This window comes from Salmo salar, chromosome 26, assembly GCF_965601325.2.
Source record: "Salmo salar chromosome 26, fSalSal1, whole genome shotgun sequence".
In the NCBI taxonomy this organism is placed as follows: Eukaryota; Metazoa; Chordata; class Actinopteri; order Salmoniformes; family Salmonidae; genus Salmo; species Salmo salar.
This window is the reverse complement of record NC_138316.1, coordinates 23,260,736-23,282,761: the sequence shown is the minus strand read 5'-3', so window position 1 is coordinate 23,282,761 and position 22,026 is coordinate 23,260,736. Positions and strand designations below refer to the sequence as shown.

At 42.5% G+C, this 22,026-nt stretch overlaps 1 protein-coding gene across 1 annotated transcript in view; it reads left to right on the top strand.

Annotated features, from left to right (window-relative positions):
- Positions 1-2,228: 2,228 nt before the first annotated feature.
- LOC106587457 (chromodomain Y like 2) overlaps positions 2,229-22,026 on the top strand; it is a 35,562-nt gene continuing 15,764 nt past the window's right edge. Inside the window, exons 1-3 of the mRNA XM_014175860.3 lie at positions 2,229-2,515; positions 12,377-13,004; positions 17,543-17,760. Of these exons, the coding sequence (XP_014031335.1) occupies positions 2,492-2,515; positions 12,377-13,004; positions 17,543-17,760 (870 nt within the window). The 5' untranslated portion in view covers positions 2,229-2,491. The remainder of the gene's footprint in view (positions 2,516-12,376; positions 13,005-17,542; positions 17,761-22,026) is intronic.

Below are 22,026 nucleotides of genomic sequence, written 5' to 3'. Positions count from 1 at the left end.
AGTTCTGTCCCTTCCTCCTTTTTGCTCTCTGTGACAAATGATTTGGGAGTAAGGTATGAGGTGAAAGTGCAAACAGAGAGCTGACATCATGTGTTCAAAAGGGCACACCTTCCGTTGTGCCTGGTAATGTCATTCTAACAGTGAAGGGCATAAACCCTTTGTCATGGTCTGTAAATAGTCATGGCTAAACATGGGCGTTTGCCAAAGCAGCAGTAACATGTTACTTAAGGTCAACAGCTACGATGGGTTATTATGCAGTCATAAGGCATTGTAGCACTTATCAGGAGCACTTAAGTTATAACTCCATCATATCTTAATAGTACTGTACATGATAGGCCTACAGCGGTTTTGTAGACGGGAGACGTTTGTGTCCATCATACCAATAACGTATAGTGGCTTCACAACTAGAAATACAGAGAATTCTACTTTTTCAGGGATGTAATTTCTTATTCTTCTCTCTCCCTCTCTCAGTTTTGGCCTTGCTTTACACATAACACTTTGCCTAGTCATGCCAAATACAATGAAATGCAGAGCCGCTGGAAGCATATGATAGACTTGGTGTTGGTGCACCTCCGGCTAAACAGTCCAAACAGTTTTCAGCAAATGGAAAAGGTGACTTATCCTCAGAGGGATCTCATACAGCAAACTGGAATCTATTCAGACTACACCTCCTCCTCTGTCATTTCCTCATTCCCTTACTGCCAGAGATGTCCCTAATTTTAAAGGCAAAACATGTCTGTGGTCAATGTTTTAACATGCCAGTAACATCCCTACAAATCATTCTCACAAATGTTCAGCACTTGTTTCATACGCCAAGAGTGGGTTTGTTATACAGTTATAAATGGTGTCAACCTCTGACAACATTGAGGAAACTCCTAGGTTTATTTTGCCTGTCATTAAATGGCCAGGGAAAGCCCATGATTCAGAATGAGGCTGTATGAACTGCAGTACGAGAGAGAGACGCAGACAGGGGACAGTAAATGGGGTCATAGGAAGATCCACAAGCCCTAATTTCCCATCAACCGTGCTGCTATGTTGGCTTAGAGGCCATTGTTGGGGGTGGGGTTGAAGGGTGTGGTTTGTTGTCAGCCACACACACACACACACACACACACACACACACACACACACACACACACACACACACACACACACACACACACACACACACACACACACACACACACACACACACACACACACACATAGCCTTACTGGAACACAAATAACCCCTACTGGATGTCTCTGTGGAGAGAAACCAAGTATCTCTAAATATCTGGTGAGTAGGGGCTAAATGTGTGTTGAGCATTTAAGAGTTTAATATGAAAGCAAACCACAGCCAATGAAATGGGTATCACAGGACTATAATCAATATAGAGCAATAATATCTAAATGATCTATCTGTTTCCCTCATACACGTTCCACTAAACTGTAAACTGTCAATATTTGCCAATGTGACATACACAACTGTTGAAAGTACCATACTGTTGCTTATCACTGTCTTCAGTCTTATTTGCATTGCATTGTGGCTATTGCCCATTTATCAAGTCAAGGCTGGGCAACCCTGGATGTGGAATGCAACAGGTTCTGAGGGATTATGATTTAAAATTAAAAAAAACAAACGTGAGTCCACACTATGTCAGTATTGAAAAAGCAGTGATAATCGTATTGTCAATTAAATGAATAACCAGTTGAGTTTAGCCACCAACTAAAACACGAAGGTATTCAGAGGAGCAGGCCTATTTTATTAAGCATTTCATTTACTCCTGGTGAGTAAATGTAACCCATTCATTATTGGAAAAGTAGGCCTATCTCATTTAGGGTAAATACATGTTAACAACTATGTTATTACATGGGGAACAGTCATTACAGTGAGTGTCAGGGTCATCGTGGCATTTTAACATTTAATGTGAAAATTGCAGTAAAATGGAAGAGGGCAATATGTCTACTATAATGTGCAATGACAGTTCTCTAATCAAATGTACTACATAGCATAAATCACAATAACAAATGTGCTAAGTGAAATTGATTATAACACCAATTAGTTCTTCAAATGATCGTCTCAATTCAACTGGACAGACAGGAAAGGAAAGCAAATTGGACTCATCATTCGGTGTCCCTCAACGGAAGACGTATATTCATCATCCATTTGGTTCATGGAGATTGGGCTACCTCTACAGCGCAGGGGACTGGAGCGCATTTCACACATGATTACGTTCATACGTTGACTAATTTCAGTCATCCACTCGGCACTGAATAAACAGCACCGCCCCAATCTCCCCCTGGTTGTTTGTTTTAAGTGAAGAGCGATCCATCGCAGAGCGCCGGGCTCGATTGACACTGTCTGATGATCTGCTACTGCGGCTGGCTCAGAATAACAAGACTGTTCGCTAATACCCGTCTATCGGGGCTTTCGCCAAAACACCGAGCGAATAGGATCTGAAAAAGCCAACAAGGCAAGGAAGAACGCCGCCGAAGTCCGCACCACAGGATGGCTTCGGGAGACCTTTACGAGGTACTGTGAAACCATGTCTAAGCGACATACTCTGTAATATTGACGAATACTGGAATTAGGAAGTAAGGGGAGGTCCTCGTTTATGGTGAAAAAACGAAGTCCTAAACCATTTAACAGGCGAAACTAACCAACCCTCTCGAGAAGATCAGGCTCGTCTTTTTTTCGATGTGCCTCGGCGACTTTTGTATGGGGTGAATTGTATAGAGTTGTGAGCGTTCGAGTAAGCGATACGATCATAAAATATAAACTCCCTATCGGTCGCGCTTGTTGAAAGTCATGATAAAGTAACAAGAGCATTAAACGTACACGGCGAATTGCTCCAGACTGGTGATGGTTAGGAAGGTGCGCATGCCAGAGGATAGGCAATGTATTACTAGCCTAGCAAACATTTAGTGGAGGTGACAACAATGTAGTGGAGAAGCTTCGATGGAGTTATTGTGGTTTAACTAGATGATGCATGTGTCGTGCCAGAATGTGCGCCTCAACAATTCCGGGGCGAAAAGTTTGCTAAATGTTGGGTGATGGATGGATGGAATAGCCTAGAAGGTCTCGATGATTACGCGCACATACGTCAGTTCAACGTCTAGTTTTGATTTAGGCCTAGATTTGGTTGAGTTTTCAACTAACGTGAATTCAACGTAAAATCAATGACATGGTGCAGTTTATGTTGGATTTAGGTTAAAAGTTGGGCGAAAAAAAGATGCCCTTATGTTGATGACTTTTTGCAAATCCAGTTTTCCACGTTGATTTAACGTCATCACATTACTTTTCGGGGGGGGGGGGGGTTGAAATTGGAAACAACGTTGATACAACCAGTTTTGGCCCAATGGGGATGGCATGACTTTTATGGTGATAGATTTACAAAGATGTTGGCAGCAATAAATACAGTCTTCCATGCTTGTCTTGTGCTTATTGTAGGCCTATTGTTGACAATGTTGCTGACTCAAACTCTTCTTGATTGGAGGAGTGATGTCATGCGACCATGTTTCAGTTTCTTTTCACGGTGGCCTATACCAGTTGCACTACAAGGTCACTAACTAGTTGCATTGCGTGGTCATCACCAGATAGGTAAATAAGTTGCCTTGCACTTGACCTATTGTGTGGCATGTCACCATCAACTGTTGACCAGCTTGACATTAGTGCTTGTTCTCAGCTGTGAGCTATTTCCTGCGGTTTGTTGTCATAACTAAAATGTGTGCCTTCCTCTGATTTATTGGCTAGGAATTCTCTGTTACATTGTTTCACTATTGCTTTGAGAAATGGTTTAGTCAGTTTAAATGGCTTCTGAAATGATCCCTGTCTGACTGTTTTCCTTAGTGTAGTGATTGATTTAGAATTCTTATTCATTACATTTACATATGAGTCATTTAGCAGACGCTCTTATCCAGAGCAACTTACAGGAGTGAGTGCATACATTTTCATACTGACCCCCTTGGGAATCGAACCCACAACCCTGGCGTAGCAACCGCCATGCTCTACCAATTGAGCCATTAGTAATAACAAGGAATTTTTAGTCATTAGGAATAACATTGTCATAAAGCCTACATTTCCTGTGTTTGCTGACACATTTGGAAAATGTGCGTTTCCACTTTCCACCAAATACTCCTCTTCAGGTGTTTGAATCCATATTCAATCATTTTAATCGTTGCACCGTAAACAGTTGACCTTAAAAAAAACTATGCTGTAATGAGAAATGCACTTAAATGATGGGAGGTCTGTTGCTCTATATAACCTAACAAGCCCTGGTCACATTTCATATGGCATATTAATTGGCTACAACGTAAATGTGCAATTTCTGACCGTCAAAACGGTGGCGATCACTTATTGAAATTGACAGTTAGCACATGTTCCTTCTGGACGTGCCTTTTTTTGCACATAGATCTGTGTATTCCAGTAAGCGAGGTGAGGTGAACTGGTTCAATCACATGTGGTAATACAAGTATGAGAGGAAGACTTCACTATCAATAGTGTCCCTCTGCATGACTCATGAATTGGATTTAGGAAATGTGGGCCTGTAAGTGTGTTAGGTGTGTTTAGGCTACCTAACAAACTGTAGGACTATGATACACTTAGGTGAGAAGAATTAAGAAGCTATGATGTGCCGAAGAGGAATTTGAACTGTAGTTTTTACTTTCCAATTAGGAACTGCAACATCTTGGCCTATACACCCAGTTAAATGACATGCAAGTTGAATCAAAATGATCTGAATCGAATTTGAAACATTGAAGAGCTCAGAATTATTGATATTTCAAGATCATTTCTCAACTTAATTTCACAAAGTTTTCAGAGGAATATCTTTGAAATATCATAGGCCTATAATTGTACAATTATGCTACTTTCTTATGCACCATCACTCAAACATTAATCTCTCTGCTTCTCTTTCTGCTTCTCTCTGTCCCCCCCCCCCCCACACACACACACACACACACACACTCTTACACACACACACACACACACATACATACACACACACACACACACACTCATTTTATGTTCTCCCTCTCCTTATCTCATATTGATTGAGATGGTCTGGTCCATTCAAGTGGCCACCTACACTAGATGCCCCAATGTCTCAGAACACCTGCAGTTCTGATAAACCCTCTGTTGTGTGACTGAGCAGCAGTAATCCTATGGATTAGCAATGGATAGGCTATATTTAGGAGTTTGTGTTATGTTATCAAGAAATGCATGATATGATGTAGGGAAATATGAGTATTCTGTTATAGAAATAAATCACATTTGTACGCCTCCAGAAAATGTCATGAAAGTGGTCATGGAGTGAGCTAAATTAGAACCTTTTGATTAGTCAGCAAGTGATTTAAATATTGTTGCACTTGATGAGCTGTCAAGGTGCAGCTGAAGTAATCATCACTTCATTATTCTCTTCATTGAAAATTCAAAAAGTAATCAAGTTGTTAACCATCAACATGCAGCCTTTATCAGCACAAGTGAAAGGCACAAAACAAAAGTAGTTGTAACTGGCCATTGGGAGCAGTGGAGAGAGACTGGAGGAAACGGGTTGACCTCACCGGGGGGAAACATGTGGGCCATGAGGGCAATAAACTATGCACTGCATGGGAGATACACAGCACTTAATGGGTCGCCAAATACACTGAAGCTGTCTGAGACAGTATACTCACAATGTGTTCTTTGAGTCTTCAAGCCCATTGCTTAATTTGAGATTTGGCTTCTTTCATGAATTCGGTGTTCACCAACAAACAGAAATGTCAATTTAATTATAGAAGGACTAAATGAACCCCTATGACACCCTTTAAACTGCAGTACTCAGCCCTGGAAGACCTCAGTGTGTTCCTGCTATGCCCAGGCTCTGGGTACTGTGAACTGGATTCTCAGGATGGGCATCTCCCCCTCCACTGATTCCCTGCCAGCTCATGGTCATGTATCGTGTGTGTTGTTGAACCCCTCTCCAACCCACTCCCCTTGTCTGTTTTACTAACCTGAGGAAGGAGAGTGTTTTTTCTCTCTGAAGTCGGCTTTGATCTGGTTAGTGTGACAGTGCGCGGGGCGGTAAGCATCATAATCGTCTCTTCATGACACCCCTGCTGCTCGCCCATCTTAGGTTGTTAAGTCATACTAATGTGCACAGCACCTCGGGTGGCAGGAGCATTCGTCACTGCTGACGAAACAGCTCCACACCTAAAGAATTTAACATTAAACATTCTCCTGATAGCCTAGTTGGAATGCGGAGGGAATAGAGGAGGTGTGTGTGTGTGTGTGTGTTTCTTTTTTGTTTGTGGTGTTTATGTCCACTTGTATGCAAATGTGCACGTAATCAGTGTTTCTTGGCTTGTGACTCCTATTGAATAGTTGGTGAACAGGCATTCAGAAATAATCCATTTGGAAGTAAGAACCCAGCAGGGTGACATGTCAGGTCCGGCCACTAACAATGGACCTTATGTCAGAGTGAGAAAGAGGATGTTACGGTCTCATCACACCAGCCCAACTGTGTGTGTATGTGCATGCACGGGTGTGTGTGTGAGCTACTGAGATTGAACGTCTGCCCCCTGCTGATTGTCCCCCTTGGGGGTGGTCATTGTCAGAAGGAGCAGACTGGCCAGGGCCACCATGGCGCTGTAAGAAGCAGCTGGCTTCAGGGAATGAGGTGAACACTCTCCACAGCACAAGTCTCTTTAATATATCTCCTCTCTCTGGTAATGAGCAAGCTGGGCACAGACCACCATTCAGGCTCAATATGATACACTGTAGAGTCCATTTGGAAAGTATTCAGACCCCTTCACTATTTCCAGTTTTTGTTACGTTACAGCCTTATTCTAAAATGTATTAAATAAATAAAAATCCTCATCAATCGACACGTACGATTTCCCAGAATGACAAAGCGAAAACAGGTTTAGACATTTTTGCAAATTTATAACAAAAAAAAATATTGATACCTTATTTACATAAGTATTCAGATTCTTTGTTATGAGACTCGAAATTGAGCTCAGGTGCATCCTGTTTCCATTGATCATCCTTCAAATGTTTCTACAACTTGATTGGAGTCCACCTGTGGTAAATTCAATTGATTGGACATGATTTGGAAAGGCACACACCTGTCTGCATAAGGTTCTACAGTTGACAGAGCATGTCAGAGCAAAAAAACAAGCCATGAGGTCGAAAAAATTGTCCGTAGAGCTCCGAGACAGAATTATGTCGAGCCACAGATCTGGGGAAGGGTAACAAAAAATGTTCTGCGGCATTGAAGGTGCTCAAGAACACAGTGGCCTCCATCATTCTTAAATGGAAGAAGTTTGGAACCACCAAGACTATTTCTAGAGCTGGCCGCCCGGACAAACTGAGCAATCGGGGGAGAAGGTCCTTGGTCAGGGAGGTGACCAATAAAAGGCACATGACAGTCTGCTTGGAGTTTGCCAAAAGGCACCTAAAGGACTCTCAGACCATGAGAAACAAGATTTTCTGGTCTGATGAAACCAAGATTGAATTCTTTGGCCTGAATGCCAAGTGTCACATCTGGAGGAAACCAGGCACAGCTCATCACCTGGCCAATACCATCCCTACAGTGAAGCATGGTGATGGCAGCATCATGCTGTGGGAATGTTCTTCAGCGGCAGGGACTGGGAGACTAGTCAGGATCGAGGGAAAGCTGAACGGAGCAAAGTACAAAGAGATTCTTGATGAAAACCTGCTCCAGAGCACTCAGGACCTCAGACTGGGGCAAAGGTTCAGCTTCCAACAGGACAACGACCCTAAGCACACAGCCAAGACAATGCAGGAGTGGCTTCGGGACAAGTCTCTGAATGTCCTTGAGTCGCCCAGCCAGAGCCCAGACTTGAACCTGATTAAACATCTCTGGAGAGACCTGAAAATAGCTCTGCAGAGCTTGAGAGGATCTGCAGAGAAGAATGGGATAAACTCCCCAAATACAGGTGTGCCAAGCTTGTAGCGTCATATCCAAGAATCAAGGCTGTAATTGCTGCCATAGGTTCTTCAACAAAGTACCAAGTAAAGGGTCTGAATGCTTATGTAAATGTCATATTTTTATAAATTTGCCAACATTTAAAAAAATATATATGTTTTTGCTTTGTCATTATGGGGTATGGTGTGTAGATTGGGGGGGATGTTTAATCCATTTTAGAATAAGGCTGTAATGTAACAAATTGTGGGAAAAATGGGGTCTGAATACTTTCTGAATGCACTGCAACTGTTATACACAGGCCAGCATAGTATCAATGTGGAGCGACTCTGTATTCATGTCCCTGTTGCTCATCCCATCACTGTCTGGTAATGGGCAGATGGCCATTTGGGCTCAGTGTCCTACTATGTGTTAATGGGCTTGCTGGGAGGCAGACGACCATTCCGGCTTGCTGTGTGTGTGTGTGTGTGTGTGTGTGTGTGTGTGTGTGTGTGTGTGTGTGTGTGTGTGTGTGTGTGTGTGTGTGTGTGTGTGTGTGTGTGTGTGTGTGTGTGTGTGTGTGTGTGTGTGTGTTACACAGAGGTGTATGTCGTGTGGAGCTCTGCGCTGCTCGTTCTCTCCTGTGTGGGAGCAAATCACTACTTTTTGTTACTCCTTTTTTCTTTTAAAAAGGCATTTCATTAAACTCTCCTCTGTACACACACACACACACACACGCTGCCCCTCCCACCTTCGATGCGAGGGCTAAGTCAAGCTCCATTGAAGTAATGTGGGTGTGAGGATGTTTTCTAAAGGAAAGGAGAAAATCATTTGAACTGGAGACAGGCAGCTACATAGCTAGTGGGGAGGGTAAAGTATAGTAGCCAGACTGATGTCTGCATACTCTTTAGTGTGGGAGTCTGCTTGTCTTCCCACAGCATGTCATCCGCAGCATGGTGTATGAGACAACTAAACACCAAGGAAATGCTGGGGCTAAATGTCAGGGCACTTCTATCTGGTACAAGGTTAACTGCTGAACAAAAACAACTCTTGGCAAGATGTGAGGTTGTGTGATGAATGGAGGTCTGGATCAAGAAATGGATTGCAGTGTAAAACAGACTCTGTTCTCTATAAAATGCCCCCTTTCCAATACTAATTTGGTTTCTATCTTTGTTGTACTGTCAGAGAACAACCTAGGTCAACAGTTCACGTTAGTAGCTGACAATCAGTGTACTGTATATTCATTTGCGAACTAAGAGGCCATCACAGATTATTGAAAGAGGACATCATAGATATGGAGTTGTAATAACACCCTTGAGTTCTACAGTGTGGCTTCCTAAATGTGATAATACAGATAGCTTTTCTGCAGCATGTAATGATGGTTATTGGAAGAAAGCATGAATGTCTACAGAGAACCTCAGTGAGGTCCCTGAAGCATCAAGGTCTCCTGCTAGTTTCTCCAGTGCCATTGTCAACTGCCTCCATGAGAACAGGAGATCTAGGGGGAAGGTCCCTCCTGAGATGATGTGGTGGAGGGTGTGAGAGAGCTGCTGACAACCAATTGGGGGTGGACATGCAACAGGCAAACAGGAGAACACCTGTACCACACGCACATCTATACACACATGAACATACTCCGAAAACAGAATGTTATACAGAATAATATAGACCACTGAAAGGGTCATGACCCATGACCCAGAGAACATAACCTTTATTATGCATCTGGATGTCTGTGTGTAGAATGGAGAAAGCTCCCCATTGACTATTTGTATTCTGTGGTCATTCATAATGGCTCTGTCAAATGTCATGCTCAACGTGTGTGTGACCATGAATATCCACAGTCATGTTTAAGGGTTCTGCATGATAGCAGCCTACATGTCAGCCTATGGGTTCTTATCTCCTTCCCACAGTAGACGGGGTCCTACTGTATCTCCCACCAGCAGCACGTTACAAATGTACTTTTAGGAATCAACTATCCCCGGAAGCCGAGAGACATACGCTACATGACGTATCCACAAAAATATGTGGACACCTGCTTGTTGGACATCTCATTCCAGAATTATGGGCATTAACATGGAGTTGGTCCCTCCTTTGCTGCTATAATAGCCTCCACTCTTCTGGGAAGGCTTTCCACTAGATGTTGGAACATTGCTGCAGGGACTTGCTTCCATTCACCCACGAGCATTAGTGAGGCCAGGCACAGATGTTGGGCGATTAGGCCTGACTCGCAGTCGGCGTTTCAATTCATCCCAAATGTGTTCGATGGGGTTGAGGTCAGGGCTCTGTTCAGGCCAGTCAAGTTCTTCCACACTGATCTCGAGAAATCATTTCTGTATGGACCTCGCTTTGTACACGTGGGCATTGTCATGCTGAAACAGGAAAGGGCCTTCCCAAAACTGTTGCTACAAAGCAACCATTGTATGCTGTAGCGTTAAGATTTCCCTTCACTAGAACTAAGGGGCCTAGCCCGAACCATGAAAAACACCCCCACTGAGGACAGACAATTTTTGCGAGCTGTGTGCTCCGGCACTCGCCAGTCATGCTCTGTGAGCTTGTGTGGCCTACCACTTCATGGCTGAGCCGTTGTTGCTCTTAAACATTTTCCTTTCACAATAACAGCACTTACAGTTGACTGGGGCAGCTCTAGCAGGGCAGAAATTTGACAAACTGACTTGTTGGGAAAGGTCGCATCCTATGACAGTGCCACATTGAAAGTCACTGAGCTCTTCAAGGCCATTCTTCTGCCAATGTTTATCAATGCAGATTGCATGGCTGTATGCTAGATTTTATACACCTCCCAACAATGGGTGTGGCTGAAATAGCCAAATCCACTCATTTGAAGAGGTGTCTGCATACATTTGCATATGTCTAAGTAATTCATGAAGTTCGAATATACAGTGTCTTTATCTGTGCTAGAATAGTCTGAGATGTTAGAGTAAAACTTATTTTTGAATGGAGATGGGATATGCTGGCCTGAGGTTCCCAGCTCTCTTGAGTTGGTACTGTAGGCCGGCTTGAGTAGTGTTAATATAGAGTTTAGGAAGAAGAAGTGCTTTGTGCTTCTGTCTGCAGCTTATACTGTAAGTGTCTATATGGCAAAACCAAATGATTTGGTCAGCTTTGAAGCAGATTCTTCCACTTCAGAGATCCTTCAGTTTAGTCAGGGCTGGCTGGCTGGCTGGCTGGCTGGCTTATTCCACTGACATCTACTCTTTGTCAGTACATTTGCTTTCCTGTGCCAGTTCTTCTGTGTTGGAGCCAGGATGGAATTGCTTCTATTGTTGGTCTTTCTGTTTGTGTGTGTGTGCTGTTCTTATTGAGTCTGTTTGTGTCAGTCTACACTTTAAGGTTTGTGATTTGTATTATTTGTGTATTCCAGATATAGTCGCTGAACATTGAACGCTTCCTTGTTGGTAATGGACTTGCCAAACATTGTCTCCATCATTACCAGCTCTCCTGAGTCTAATTATTGTGCATTTGAGAATATGTCAAAAACACCCTGCCTGTCTGTTACACAATGGACAAACTAGACTTTAGTGTAGGCACTATAATCACCAATTTCATTTCATGTTTCTAAAACAATGAAATCTCTCAAGTGAATGAGAAAGTGCCCATTGCTTTCAGACAGCAGTTTGGAGTCACGCTTCTCACTTGTTTATAGGCACAACATGGCTTTCACCTCTCTAAGTAATTATTAAATAGTTTGACAACCCTGTTTGTAAGCTTTCAAATGATATAAAACCCAACTGTTTATCTTTTTTCAGTGATGAAACATGGATGTCTCATGGTAGGCTGGGTATGCAAAAGGAGTCAACTTTGAGCACCTTTATCTCCTGAATGTTTTGGCAATTATGTCAAGCAAGTCACTTTCTGACCACTTCTACCATGGGCAAACATGCATGGAAGGTTTCGTTCAATTCAAAAGGGGGGCAGTCAGAAAGTGATTGAATTCATATAGAACTACCCTTATGCCAAAATACTCAGTCTGTCAGCTCCACATTTTACATGATTGAAGTTAGAAAGCTTGAAATGTACCACTCTGACTTGCTGATCAATCCTATATCATCATCCACAGAACAGATATCTGGTTCACCTGTAATGGTGTGATCACAGTGCTGCTCCCATTGTTCCTCTCCTACATCTCCCATAACAGCTCTCTCCAATGCATGATGAGAGCTTGCCTATCAGCACAGCAATTCCAGAACAGAATCACTGCTTATGCTAACATTACAGAGGAGAGATTCAAAGTGGAGCTCTAACCTGGTCAGACTTTATTTACATCCCTATTACACATGCTTACTAGAGAATGTCATGGTGACAGGTGGTATTTTTTTATCTGATTTGAAATCATTACAAATGGTATCGTGTGCAAATGTATGAATGAATCACCAAGGAACTGATATAGGTATTTATTAGGTAAGGATAATGTCATTGAATTGTGATCATGTCATTTGAAATTCTGACTCTCTTTCTTGATTTTCTCCCTCTAGGTGGAGCGGATCATGGACAAGCGGCGCAACAAGAAGGGCAAGTGGGAGTACCTGATCCGGTGGAAGGGTTACGGCAGCAAGGAGGACACCTGGGAGCCCGAGCACCACCTGCTGCACTGTGAGGAGTTCATCGACGGCCTGCATCTGCACACCCAACACAAACAACCCAAACCCTCCAAGCTGCCCCCCGGGACGGCAGGGGGACCATGGAGGCCGGGAGGGCCCCCAGGGGGGGTTGGACCACACCTCCTATCCGCCCGTCCTCCAGCCCCAGACACCCCGAGAGCACGAGCAGAGGCACGTAAGAATAAAAGGACTAGTGTTAGTCCAGGGGCCGGGGTTAATCCTGGGGCAGGGGTAAGGGAGGGCATGGGTTTGGGGGTTGGTACTGGAGCTTCTCAGAAGCAGAAGAAGGTGAGCGGAGGAGGAGGGGGGGGGAAGCATGTCTCTCCACACAGGATGACCAAAGCTATGCCGTACAAGGCTTCTCCGGGGGGACTGCAGTTTGTGCCCCCGGTAAGGGCCCCTCATAACGGACTACAGAACGGGACACACAGACTGACCCATGACACGGAGAGGGTGATGGTGGGCGTGGAGACCCCCGGGACACCACTGGTCAATGAACTAGGTAAGTGACGCGCTCTGGATGGTGTGTGTGTATATATATATATATATATATATATATATATATATATATATATATATATATATATATATATATATTATACCTTTCTTTTTATTATAGATAGTTGGACCATGAGTTTGTCCTGGCTAAGTGACCTGGCCAGAAAATATTCAGGCCCCTAGCTATTGATTGAATGAACATGTGCAGTGAACTCTAGGATTTGTAGTAGGATTGATAGACAGAGGGATAGACGGAACATTTACATCACAGCTTGAGGTGATGCTGGTTTGTTCAGTCAGCTTGCTATCTTGCCAATATGCCAGCCAGTTAGCTTACATAGTAGCCCAGTGGAAATGACATTGTTATATTGTTGTTGTCAGTTTCGTTTTCACTCAATTCTGATTGAATGTAGTTTTGTTCTCTATTGAATTACAGTGATTCCAGCGGGATGGGAATATTCATTTGAAATGGAAATGCGTTGTGTCCTGGACAGTTAGCTACATGCCATAGTGGATTTGGTAAACCAGGTTGTATCTCTGCATTGTAGCAGATGTAGATGAGAGCCAGAGGATGCCTCTGTGACCTATAGTTGAATACATGCTCTGTGAGGTCCTTCTGGTTCAGGATCGTACTACTGAGAGTGGTGATAAGGAAATTCAGTGGTGAATTTCACTCCCGGGTCACAGTCCAAGACTAGCCTCATTGAGTTAAAGATTATATTTATAAAGTCCTTTCCACCTCTGCCAGGGTCAAATCAGAATTTGTGGGGACTGTTTGTCATCACGTTGATAGTTAGATTCTTCTACATTTGTCTCGATAGACTGGATGTTTGTCAGTGGTAGTATTTTGCACTCTTCTTATGTTTTTGTTTTAGTCCAATCTCATACCCAATCAAATCAGTGCCATGTGGCAGGTTTAACACATTACAGCATACTGATGATATACTGAAGGAAGTTAATGGCCACATTACCACAATGTGTTACACTTTACAGCTTGAAACGCAATACTATTGTACACCTCATATTTATGTTAGGTGTGAATCATGTTCTGTAATGCATTTTATTGTTACTGTTAGTTCTCTATTAGCACTGAGGATCAGCTGGAGCCCTAGGCCACAGTAGAGCTGTGAAGATGATGTTGAATAATGTTTGGTTATCTGACTAGAACAAGACATGGAAAGTCACTGCATTTATTTGTGTCAAACTACGAAGAAAAGCCAAAAGCAGGCATGCTTGTATTACACTTGCACAGTGATTTTTGCAGGGAACATATTTGTCTCAAACCCTTGTAAAAAGCATAAACAATCTGTGCGTTTCCACAGACACCCTTTGTGTGTTTCCACAGACAATTATTGTTTTCCTGTCCAGAGTCAGTAGACCCCAGCTGAAAGACATCAATGGGCTCATAACTAGCTACCTTTGCTTTGCAGCTGAAAGGCACAGCAATGGGCTCATGAATGTGACCTGTTTCAGGAAGCTAGGCTTATGTCGTACATCACTACTTCACAGGAGAGGCATTTGAACGTAATCGTTTTATTTTTATAAAAATGTGTTTTTGGGCAGAAATGCCTTCTGGAATATGTGAACTTTCATGTGTCTTAATAACAAACTTGTATGCCGTCTGTAAATAGAAATACAATAGTTAAATTACGAGCCTAGTTGGTTTAGCCACGGAAAAAGACAGGAACCTTCCCGCTAGCCATGATTGGCTGAGATAATTGCTGGGCTGGACTTGCTGAGAGATCAGTTTGGATTGGTCTGCCTTGTAGCATGCTTCTGTCAATAACAAAAGCCTTCCTACTGTGGATTTTTTGAAAGATTTAATGTTAAACATGGAGAACTGCAAAAGTGTTGCTACTGCTCGAAACAACATTGCTTCCCTGAATTTAGCAGGTGCTATCGACAAAGTGGGAAAAGGTTGTGGACTACTTTCTGCACACGGTCAGTGTGAACTGGAGTGACTTGACACAACGCAGGCCAAACAAGTTGTACAAACAAAACAGAAACACAGGACGTCTTATTTAGTCAGCTAAAGGGGTTCCAGGCTGCTTTGAAGCATCCATCCATGTTTACGGGTAAGAGTCTAGCTACATTTTCAGATATTATACATTTCTAATTTTGTCAGAAAGTTGTTTTCATTGCAAGTTAAAGTGTACTGTTAGCTAGCAAACATTAGCTTGCTGGCTCGCTAGCTACTGTTGCGTGTGATTTGTGTAGTAATATTATTTGTATCTCAGAAAGCCTTTTGCATTGCTAGTTATAGCCTAATGTTAGCTAAATAGCTACCAATGAATCTAGTTGCTTAGCTTTAGCTACCTGCAGAAACATACTACAGCATTTCATGCAAGGTGGCTAGCTATGACAATCAGTTTGTATTGCTAGTAGTATGGGTTGGGGACTATGATTAATTGTTTACCTAGCTAGCTACATGTCTAAACAAAAGACTCCAATTCGCCAGATTACATGACCCATCAAGTTAGCCAGGTGTGTCTGGGGGTGAATACGGCCATCTATTGTATTTCATGAACATGTGTACATTTCCAGACAATAGTGAACCATCCACTTAGCTAGATGTGGCTGAGGGGTGGTTATAGAATTTCTTTCACATGACCCATCAATTTAGACAAGTGTGTCTCGGTAAGCATCATCTAATAATTCTAACATATTTGTACAACATTTTTATCTGAACACTTTCTATTGTGATATTGCTATTATGGAAATATACAAGTAACCATTTCACTGTACCGTTTACAACTTTTGTATCCTGTGCATGTGACAAACAAACGTTGATTTTGTTTGATATAGTCTGTGTTTACCAGAGACGGTAACGTGAACAACAACATTACCTGCACCAAAGGCAGATTAGTATACAGGCAAAGGACTACATAGTGTATTGTTAACTGGAGTTTTTCCTTATTGTAAGCTACTACATTCACCACTTTTAGTCTTGAAGTCTTTGGTTGTTTACTACAATACCTTACTCACTCTGTTTAGCACATGGCCTCGCATGTGAATCCCTAAATAGATGGGTGGGGCTAAAGCTTAAGAGGGTGTGAACGATGATGAATAGGTATAGACAAGGAAGAGCTCTGCAGTAGGTGTACCAAATCATTCAAGGGCCATTTCCTCAAAAGTGGGGTTACAAGTTTATCAACTTTCAAAGCAGAATAACTTTTCCATTGTTCCTCAACTGCAGTGTGTGACATACCATTTTGTAGCTCTGAATCACTACTTTTGTCCAATGTAAAAAACACAATTTCACATTTTTCAACAAAAGACCGAATCCAGGTGGTCGGTCACAAATTAGCTACAGTCCCTTATGCTTTGCATTATCGTCTCTACCTCTATCATGAAAGCAGGACAGGGTTGAGGTTTTAATGTCATCAATCTATATACATCCACTATACGGATTCATTAGTGTCACTTTGCCTTCATAGAAACATTTGCCTCAATATGGTCCCATCGCAACGAGTGTTATTGGTTGGGTGATAACATTGTGACCTACGATGTCTAATGTCACGAGATGACAGAGGAGAAATGTATGTCACGCTTACAGCTAGCCTTGGATTGTAACATCTGGCTGGGGTCCGGGGACTCTGAAAGGCCTACCTACCCCTGAGGGATCAAACCAAGGTTTGGACACGGTTTTCCAGCATCAGATCATAGAATACTTGTGCTGAAACATTTGTTGTGATAAAATATATTTGTAGGAATAGAAGAAATGGCCATTGTAGTTGGTAATGTCTCAATGGGTCAAGTTCGGTTTTCCTTGGTCAGTAGCTGAATGTTGGTCCCTGTTTGGTCTTCTGTTCTCAGCAGTGCTCAGTAACTGTTCTATGTTGACCTGTAAACAAAATGAGTCACTTTGTCTCTCTGAGGATCCTAGTCTTGCATTTGAATGTTGTCACAGCCAGCCATAGTTTACCCCAGACTGGGGCATTGGTGTGAATCCATTCTCTGTGCTCATTTGCAGTCATGCTACTTTCATTGTCTTAGAAACAAATAGAATCAAGATGGGGTCTGATTCAAAAGTTATGATACGTTGACAGGAGCAGCATGCAAAATGAGGATGATGTTTCCTGATAAAAATGTATATAGCCTTCTCACTCTTTCAAGGGAGTGAAGAGTGAATAGACAACTATTGACATGCAAACAGAGCAATATAGTTGACCAAGTTTTTTTTAAATTCGATATCAGAAATGCACATCCCAGCTCTACAGAAGTTGTTAAAATATTATTTGCATGTCTATTGTGTCACTAGCTGAGCTGGCACTTGCAGTACTACTGTGTGCACAAAAGCTGTCTCTGAATAAGTCTTCCAGTGAAGAGGCTGAAGTACACTCCTTGAGATGCACCATGTCGTTTTCCAGGAAAGTCTCTCTAAAGTAGGGTGCACTGCTCTGGATCCTCAGCTCATCATGCACTCTGCCCATCATGCACTCTGCCCATCATGCACTCTGCCCATCATTCACTCTGCCCATCATTCACTCTGCCCATCATTCACTCTGCCCATCATGCACTCTGCTCCATATGTTCCAACAGGCTCCACACTCTCCAACGGTGAGGGGAATCTGCACAGCTCTGTGAAGAGGAAGCTTGGAGAGGACAAAGGCTACGTGTTCCACAAGCGGCTGAGGTACAACGTGCGGCAGAACGAGACCAACTGTCGATTCCGTGACATTGTCGTCAGGAAGGAGGAGGGCTTCACGCACGTGCTGCTCTCCAGCCAGACGTCTGACAACAACGCACTAACACCAGAGGTAAGGGATACGATACACACACACTCATGAATGCACGCACACACACACCAACAATGCACTAACACCATCGGTAAAAGCTTTGACACACAGAAATTAGACTCAAGCTGTGCATTACCTTTTTGAATAATTCAGTACCTAGTGTTTTTTTTCCCATGTATGTACTGGAGCACTACATAATGTATATGTCACTATGCATTGCCTCACATTTTTAAATGAGTAACAATGTGACTCGACTGAATTACGGCCCATCGTAGACTATTGTTTGATGTGATTTCTAAGGATATCTCAATAGGAAGATTATGACAGAGAAATTAATACCTCTCCGATAGTGTTACATTTTGATGCCAAAAGCCTTTTATTGCCTTGACATAAAACTCAGCATAGAAGCGTTTTTTTCTCTATTTTTGTTACGCAATGAGAATGGGAATGGATTGTCTTTGTGTAAAATATGACTATTGTCAAAGTATGCCTTCACAGTGGTTCTCAGCAGTACTTTCTTCACTTCAAACAACTGTACTGAGCGATTCACAAGCCTGTCCATTGCGTCGAGTTAGCGATGGTGAATTATTTTTGAGAGTCTCGATACGGGAGAAAACCCACTGCCTCTCAAATGACACTGGTTCCCAGTTATCAGCGGGTCCTTAACCCGTCCATTACCACTGCTGAAAAGTTGGTATTAATTGGCCAATTAGTTCCTCTACTGCTCTGACTGTCCACGGTACTGGAGGCTTTGTCCTGTCTAACACACATGGCTGTAACAACTAGGGCTGATGTTTGTTCAATTTACTTTTTCGCACCCTCAAAAGAGCTTATGTCATTGGCGACTGTTACTGTAGAAAACTGCCATGAGCTACTGGAGAAGCTTTAGTGATATGTAAGATTCCCTTGCACAAAATCCTTCTGCTTAAGTGTAGAATAAGGCTTACTTATCCACTCTCAAGTGCTATATTTCCATACTGCTCTTCTATGATATATTCCATAGATTTCTGAGCTGAGTGGCCCTCTTTTATAAAATCGTCTCTTGGGAGATGTGTATCTGTCTGTGTGTGTTTGACTGACAGCTGTTTGCTTATTTCCCCAGGCATCAAGTTATTAATGGGGCGGCAGGTAGCTTAGTGGTTAGAGCGTTGGACTAGTAACCGATAGGTTGCAAGATCAAATCCCCGAGCTGACAAGGTAAAAATCTGTCGTTCTGCCCCTGAACAAGGCACTTAACCCACTGTTCCTAGGCCGTCATTGAAAATAATAATTTGTTCTTAACTGACTTGCCTAGTTAAATAAAGTAAAATAAAAAGCAGTTGTATGCTGTCATGTATGAGTCTATGACACGTCCCTGTGTGTCCCAGTAGGCCATGACATAATTATGTTTGTATTGTAAATCAAATGTTATTGGTCACATGCAGATGTTACTTAGCGGCAGCGGTCTCACTCTTACCACCTCTCCTCTCCTCCATGTTAATGTGCTCGCTCCCTCAATCACTCTCTTACCCTCTTTCCACCTTTGGACACTTTCTTTCCTTTTACCAAGCCTGTAGATGACCATTACCCTATATATGGAAATGCATATTTAACTGGCTCTGGAGTGTGCTTGACGTAATCTTATACAAGGTCATATGCAACCCAGTATTTTTCATGGAACATTTGCCCTCTGCTGTATGTTCCTCCAGTTATGCCAGATAAATTAGGGATAATTGGGGGTGAAAACATTCAGTCTGGGGAATCACTCATGCTTTGTCTTTTTTTTCTTCATATTATGTCTATATCTGATAAGCTACACAGGAAAGGGCAAAAAATTGCCCATATTAATATATTTAGCCTGAGAAATAAGGTTTATGAAATCAATAACTTGCTAAAATCAATTAACATTCAAACAGTGCCTTCAGAAAGTAATCACACCCCTTAACTTTTTCCAAATGTTGTTGTTACAGCCTGAATTTAAAATGGATTATATTGAGATTTTTTGGTCACTGGCCTACACACAATACCCCATAATGTCAATTTGGATATATGTTGAATAAGTCTGGCTGCACATCTGATTTGGCAAACTTACTGTAAATTGAGAAATTATGTGACTAAACTGAACAAAAATAAGAATAAATTGTATTATGAAACCAAGATAAAGTATGATGGATACAAGGTTTGAATACTTTAAATGAAATTATGGGCAGAAAGACTAATTCAACTCAATCTTTCATTGAATCAAATGCCTCGTTTGTCACACAACCTTTTGATGTTGCCAATTACTTTAAGGTAGAGTGGCCAGATGGAAGCCACTCCTCAGTAAAAGGCACGACAGCCTGCTTGGAGTTTGCCAAGAGGCATCAGAAGGACATGAGAAACAAGATTCTCTGGTCTGATGTTACCAAGATTTAACTCTTTGGCCTGAATGCCAAGCGTCACATCTGGAGGAAACCTGGCACCATCCCTACGGTGAAGCATGGGTGGCAGCATCATGCTGCGGGGATGTTTTTCAGGGACTGGGAGACTAGTCAGGATCGAGGGAAAGATGAACGGAGCAAAGACCAGAGAGATCCTTGATGGAAACCTGCTCCAGAGCACTTAGGACCTCAGACTGGGGCAAAGGTTCACCTTCCAACAGGACAACGATCCTGAGTACACAGCCAAGACAACGCAGGAGTGACTTCGGGGCAAGTCTCTGAATGTCCTTGAGTGGCCCAGCCAAAGCCCAGACTTGAACTCGATCGAACATCTCTGGAGGGACCTGAAAATAGCTGTGCAGCGATGCTACGCATCCTACCTGACAGAGCTTGAAAGGAGCTGCAGACTAGAATGGGAGAAACTCCCCAAATATACACTACCATTCAAAAGTTTGGGGTCACTTAGAAATGTCATTATTTTTTAAAGAATATCACTTTTTTTTGTCCATTGAAATAACATTAAATTGATCAGAAATACAGTGTAGATATTGTTAATGTTGTAAATGACTATTGCGACTAATGATGTCGCTCTTGCTGTTGGTGATTTTCTGATCCACCTCTATGCAGACGACACTATTCTGTATACTTCTGGCCCTTCTTTGGACACTGTGTTAACAAACCTCCAGACGAGCTTCAATGCCATACAACTCTCCTTCCGTGACCTCCAACTGCTGTTAAATGCAAGTAAAAAATAAATGCATGCTCTTCAACTTATTTCTGTCCGCACCCGCCCACCCGTCCAGCATCACTACTCTGGACGGTTCTGACTTAGAATATGTGGACAACTACAAATACCTAGGTGTCTGGTTAGACTGTAAACTCTCCTTCCAGACTCACATCAAACATCTCCAATCCAAAATTAAATCTGGAATTGGCTTCCTATTTCGCAACAAAGCCTCCTTCACTCATGCTGCTAAACATACCCTCGTAAAACTGACCATCTTACCGATCCTTGACTTCGGTGATGTCATTTACAAAATAGCCTCCAACACTGGCAGCTTCATTAAATAGTACCCGCAAAACACCAGTCTCAACATCAACAGTGAGGAGGCGACTCTGGGATGCTGGCTTTCTAGGCAGAGTTCCTCTGTCCAGTGTCTGTGTTCTTTTGCCCATCTAAATCTTTTCTCTTTATTAGTCAGTCTGAGACATGGCTTTTTCTTTGCAACTCTGCCTAGAAGGCCTGCATCCCGTAGTCGCCTCCTCACTGTTGATGTTTTGCAGGTACTACTTAATGACGCTGCCAGTTCAGGACATGAGGCATCTGTTTCTCAAACTAGACACTAATGTACTTGTCCTCTTGCTCAGTTGTGCACCGGGGCCTCCCACTCCTCTTTCTATTCTGGTTAGAGCTAGTAAGCGCTGTTTTGTGAAGGGAGTAGTACACAGCGTTGTACGAGATCTTCAGTTTCTTGGCAATTTCTCACATGGAATAGCCTTCATTTCTCAGAACAAGAATAGACTGATGAGTATCAGAAGAAAGTTATTTTGTTTCTGGCCATTTTGAGCTTGTAATCGAACCCACAAATGCTGATGCTCCAGACACTCAACTAGTCTAAAGAAGACCAGTTTTATTGCTTCTTTAAAAGCAGGACAACAGTTTTCAGCTATGCTAACGTAATTGCAAAAGGGTTTTCTAATGCTCAATTAGCCTTTTAAAATTATAAACTTGGATTAGCTAACACAACATGCCATTGGAACACCGGAGTGACGGTTGCTGATAATGGGCCTATGTAGATATTCCATAAAAAATCTGCCATTTCCAGCTACAATAGTAATTTACAACATTAACAATGTCTACACTCTATTTCTGATCAATTTTATGTTA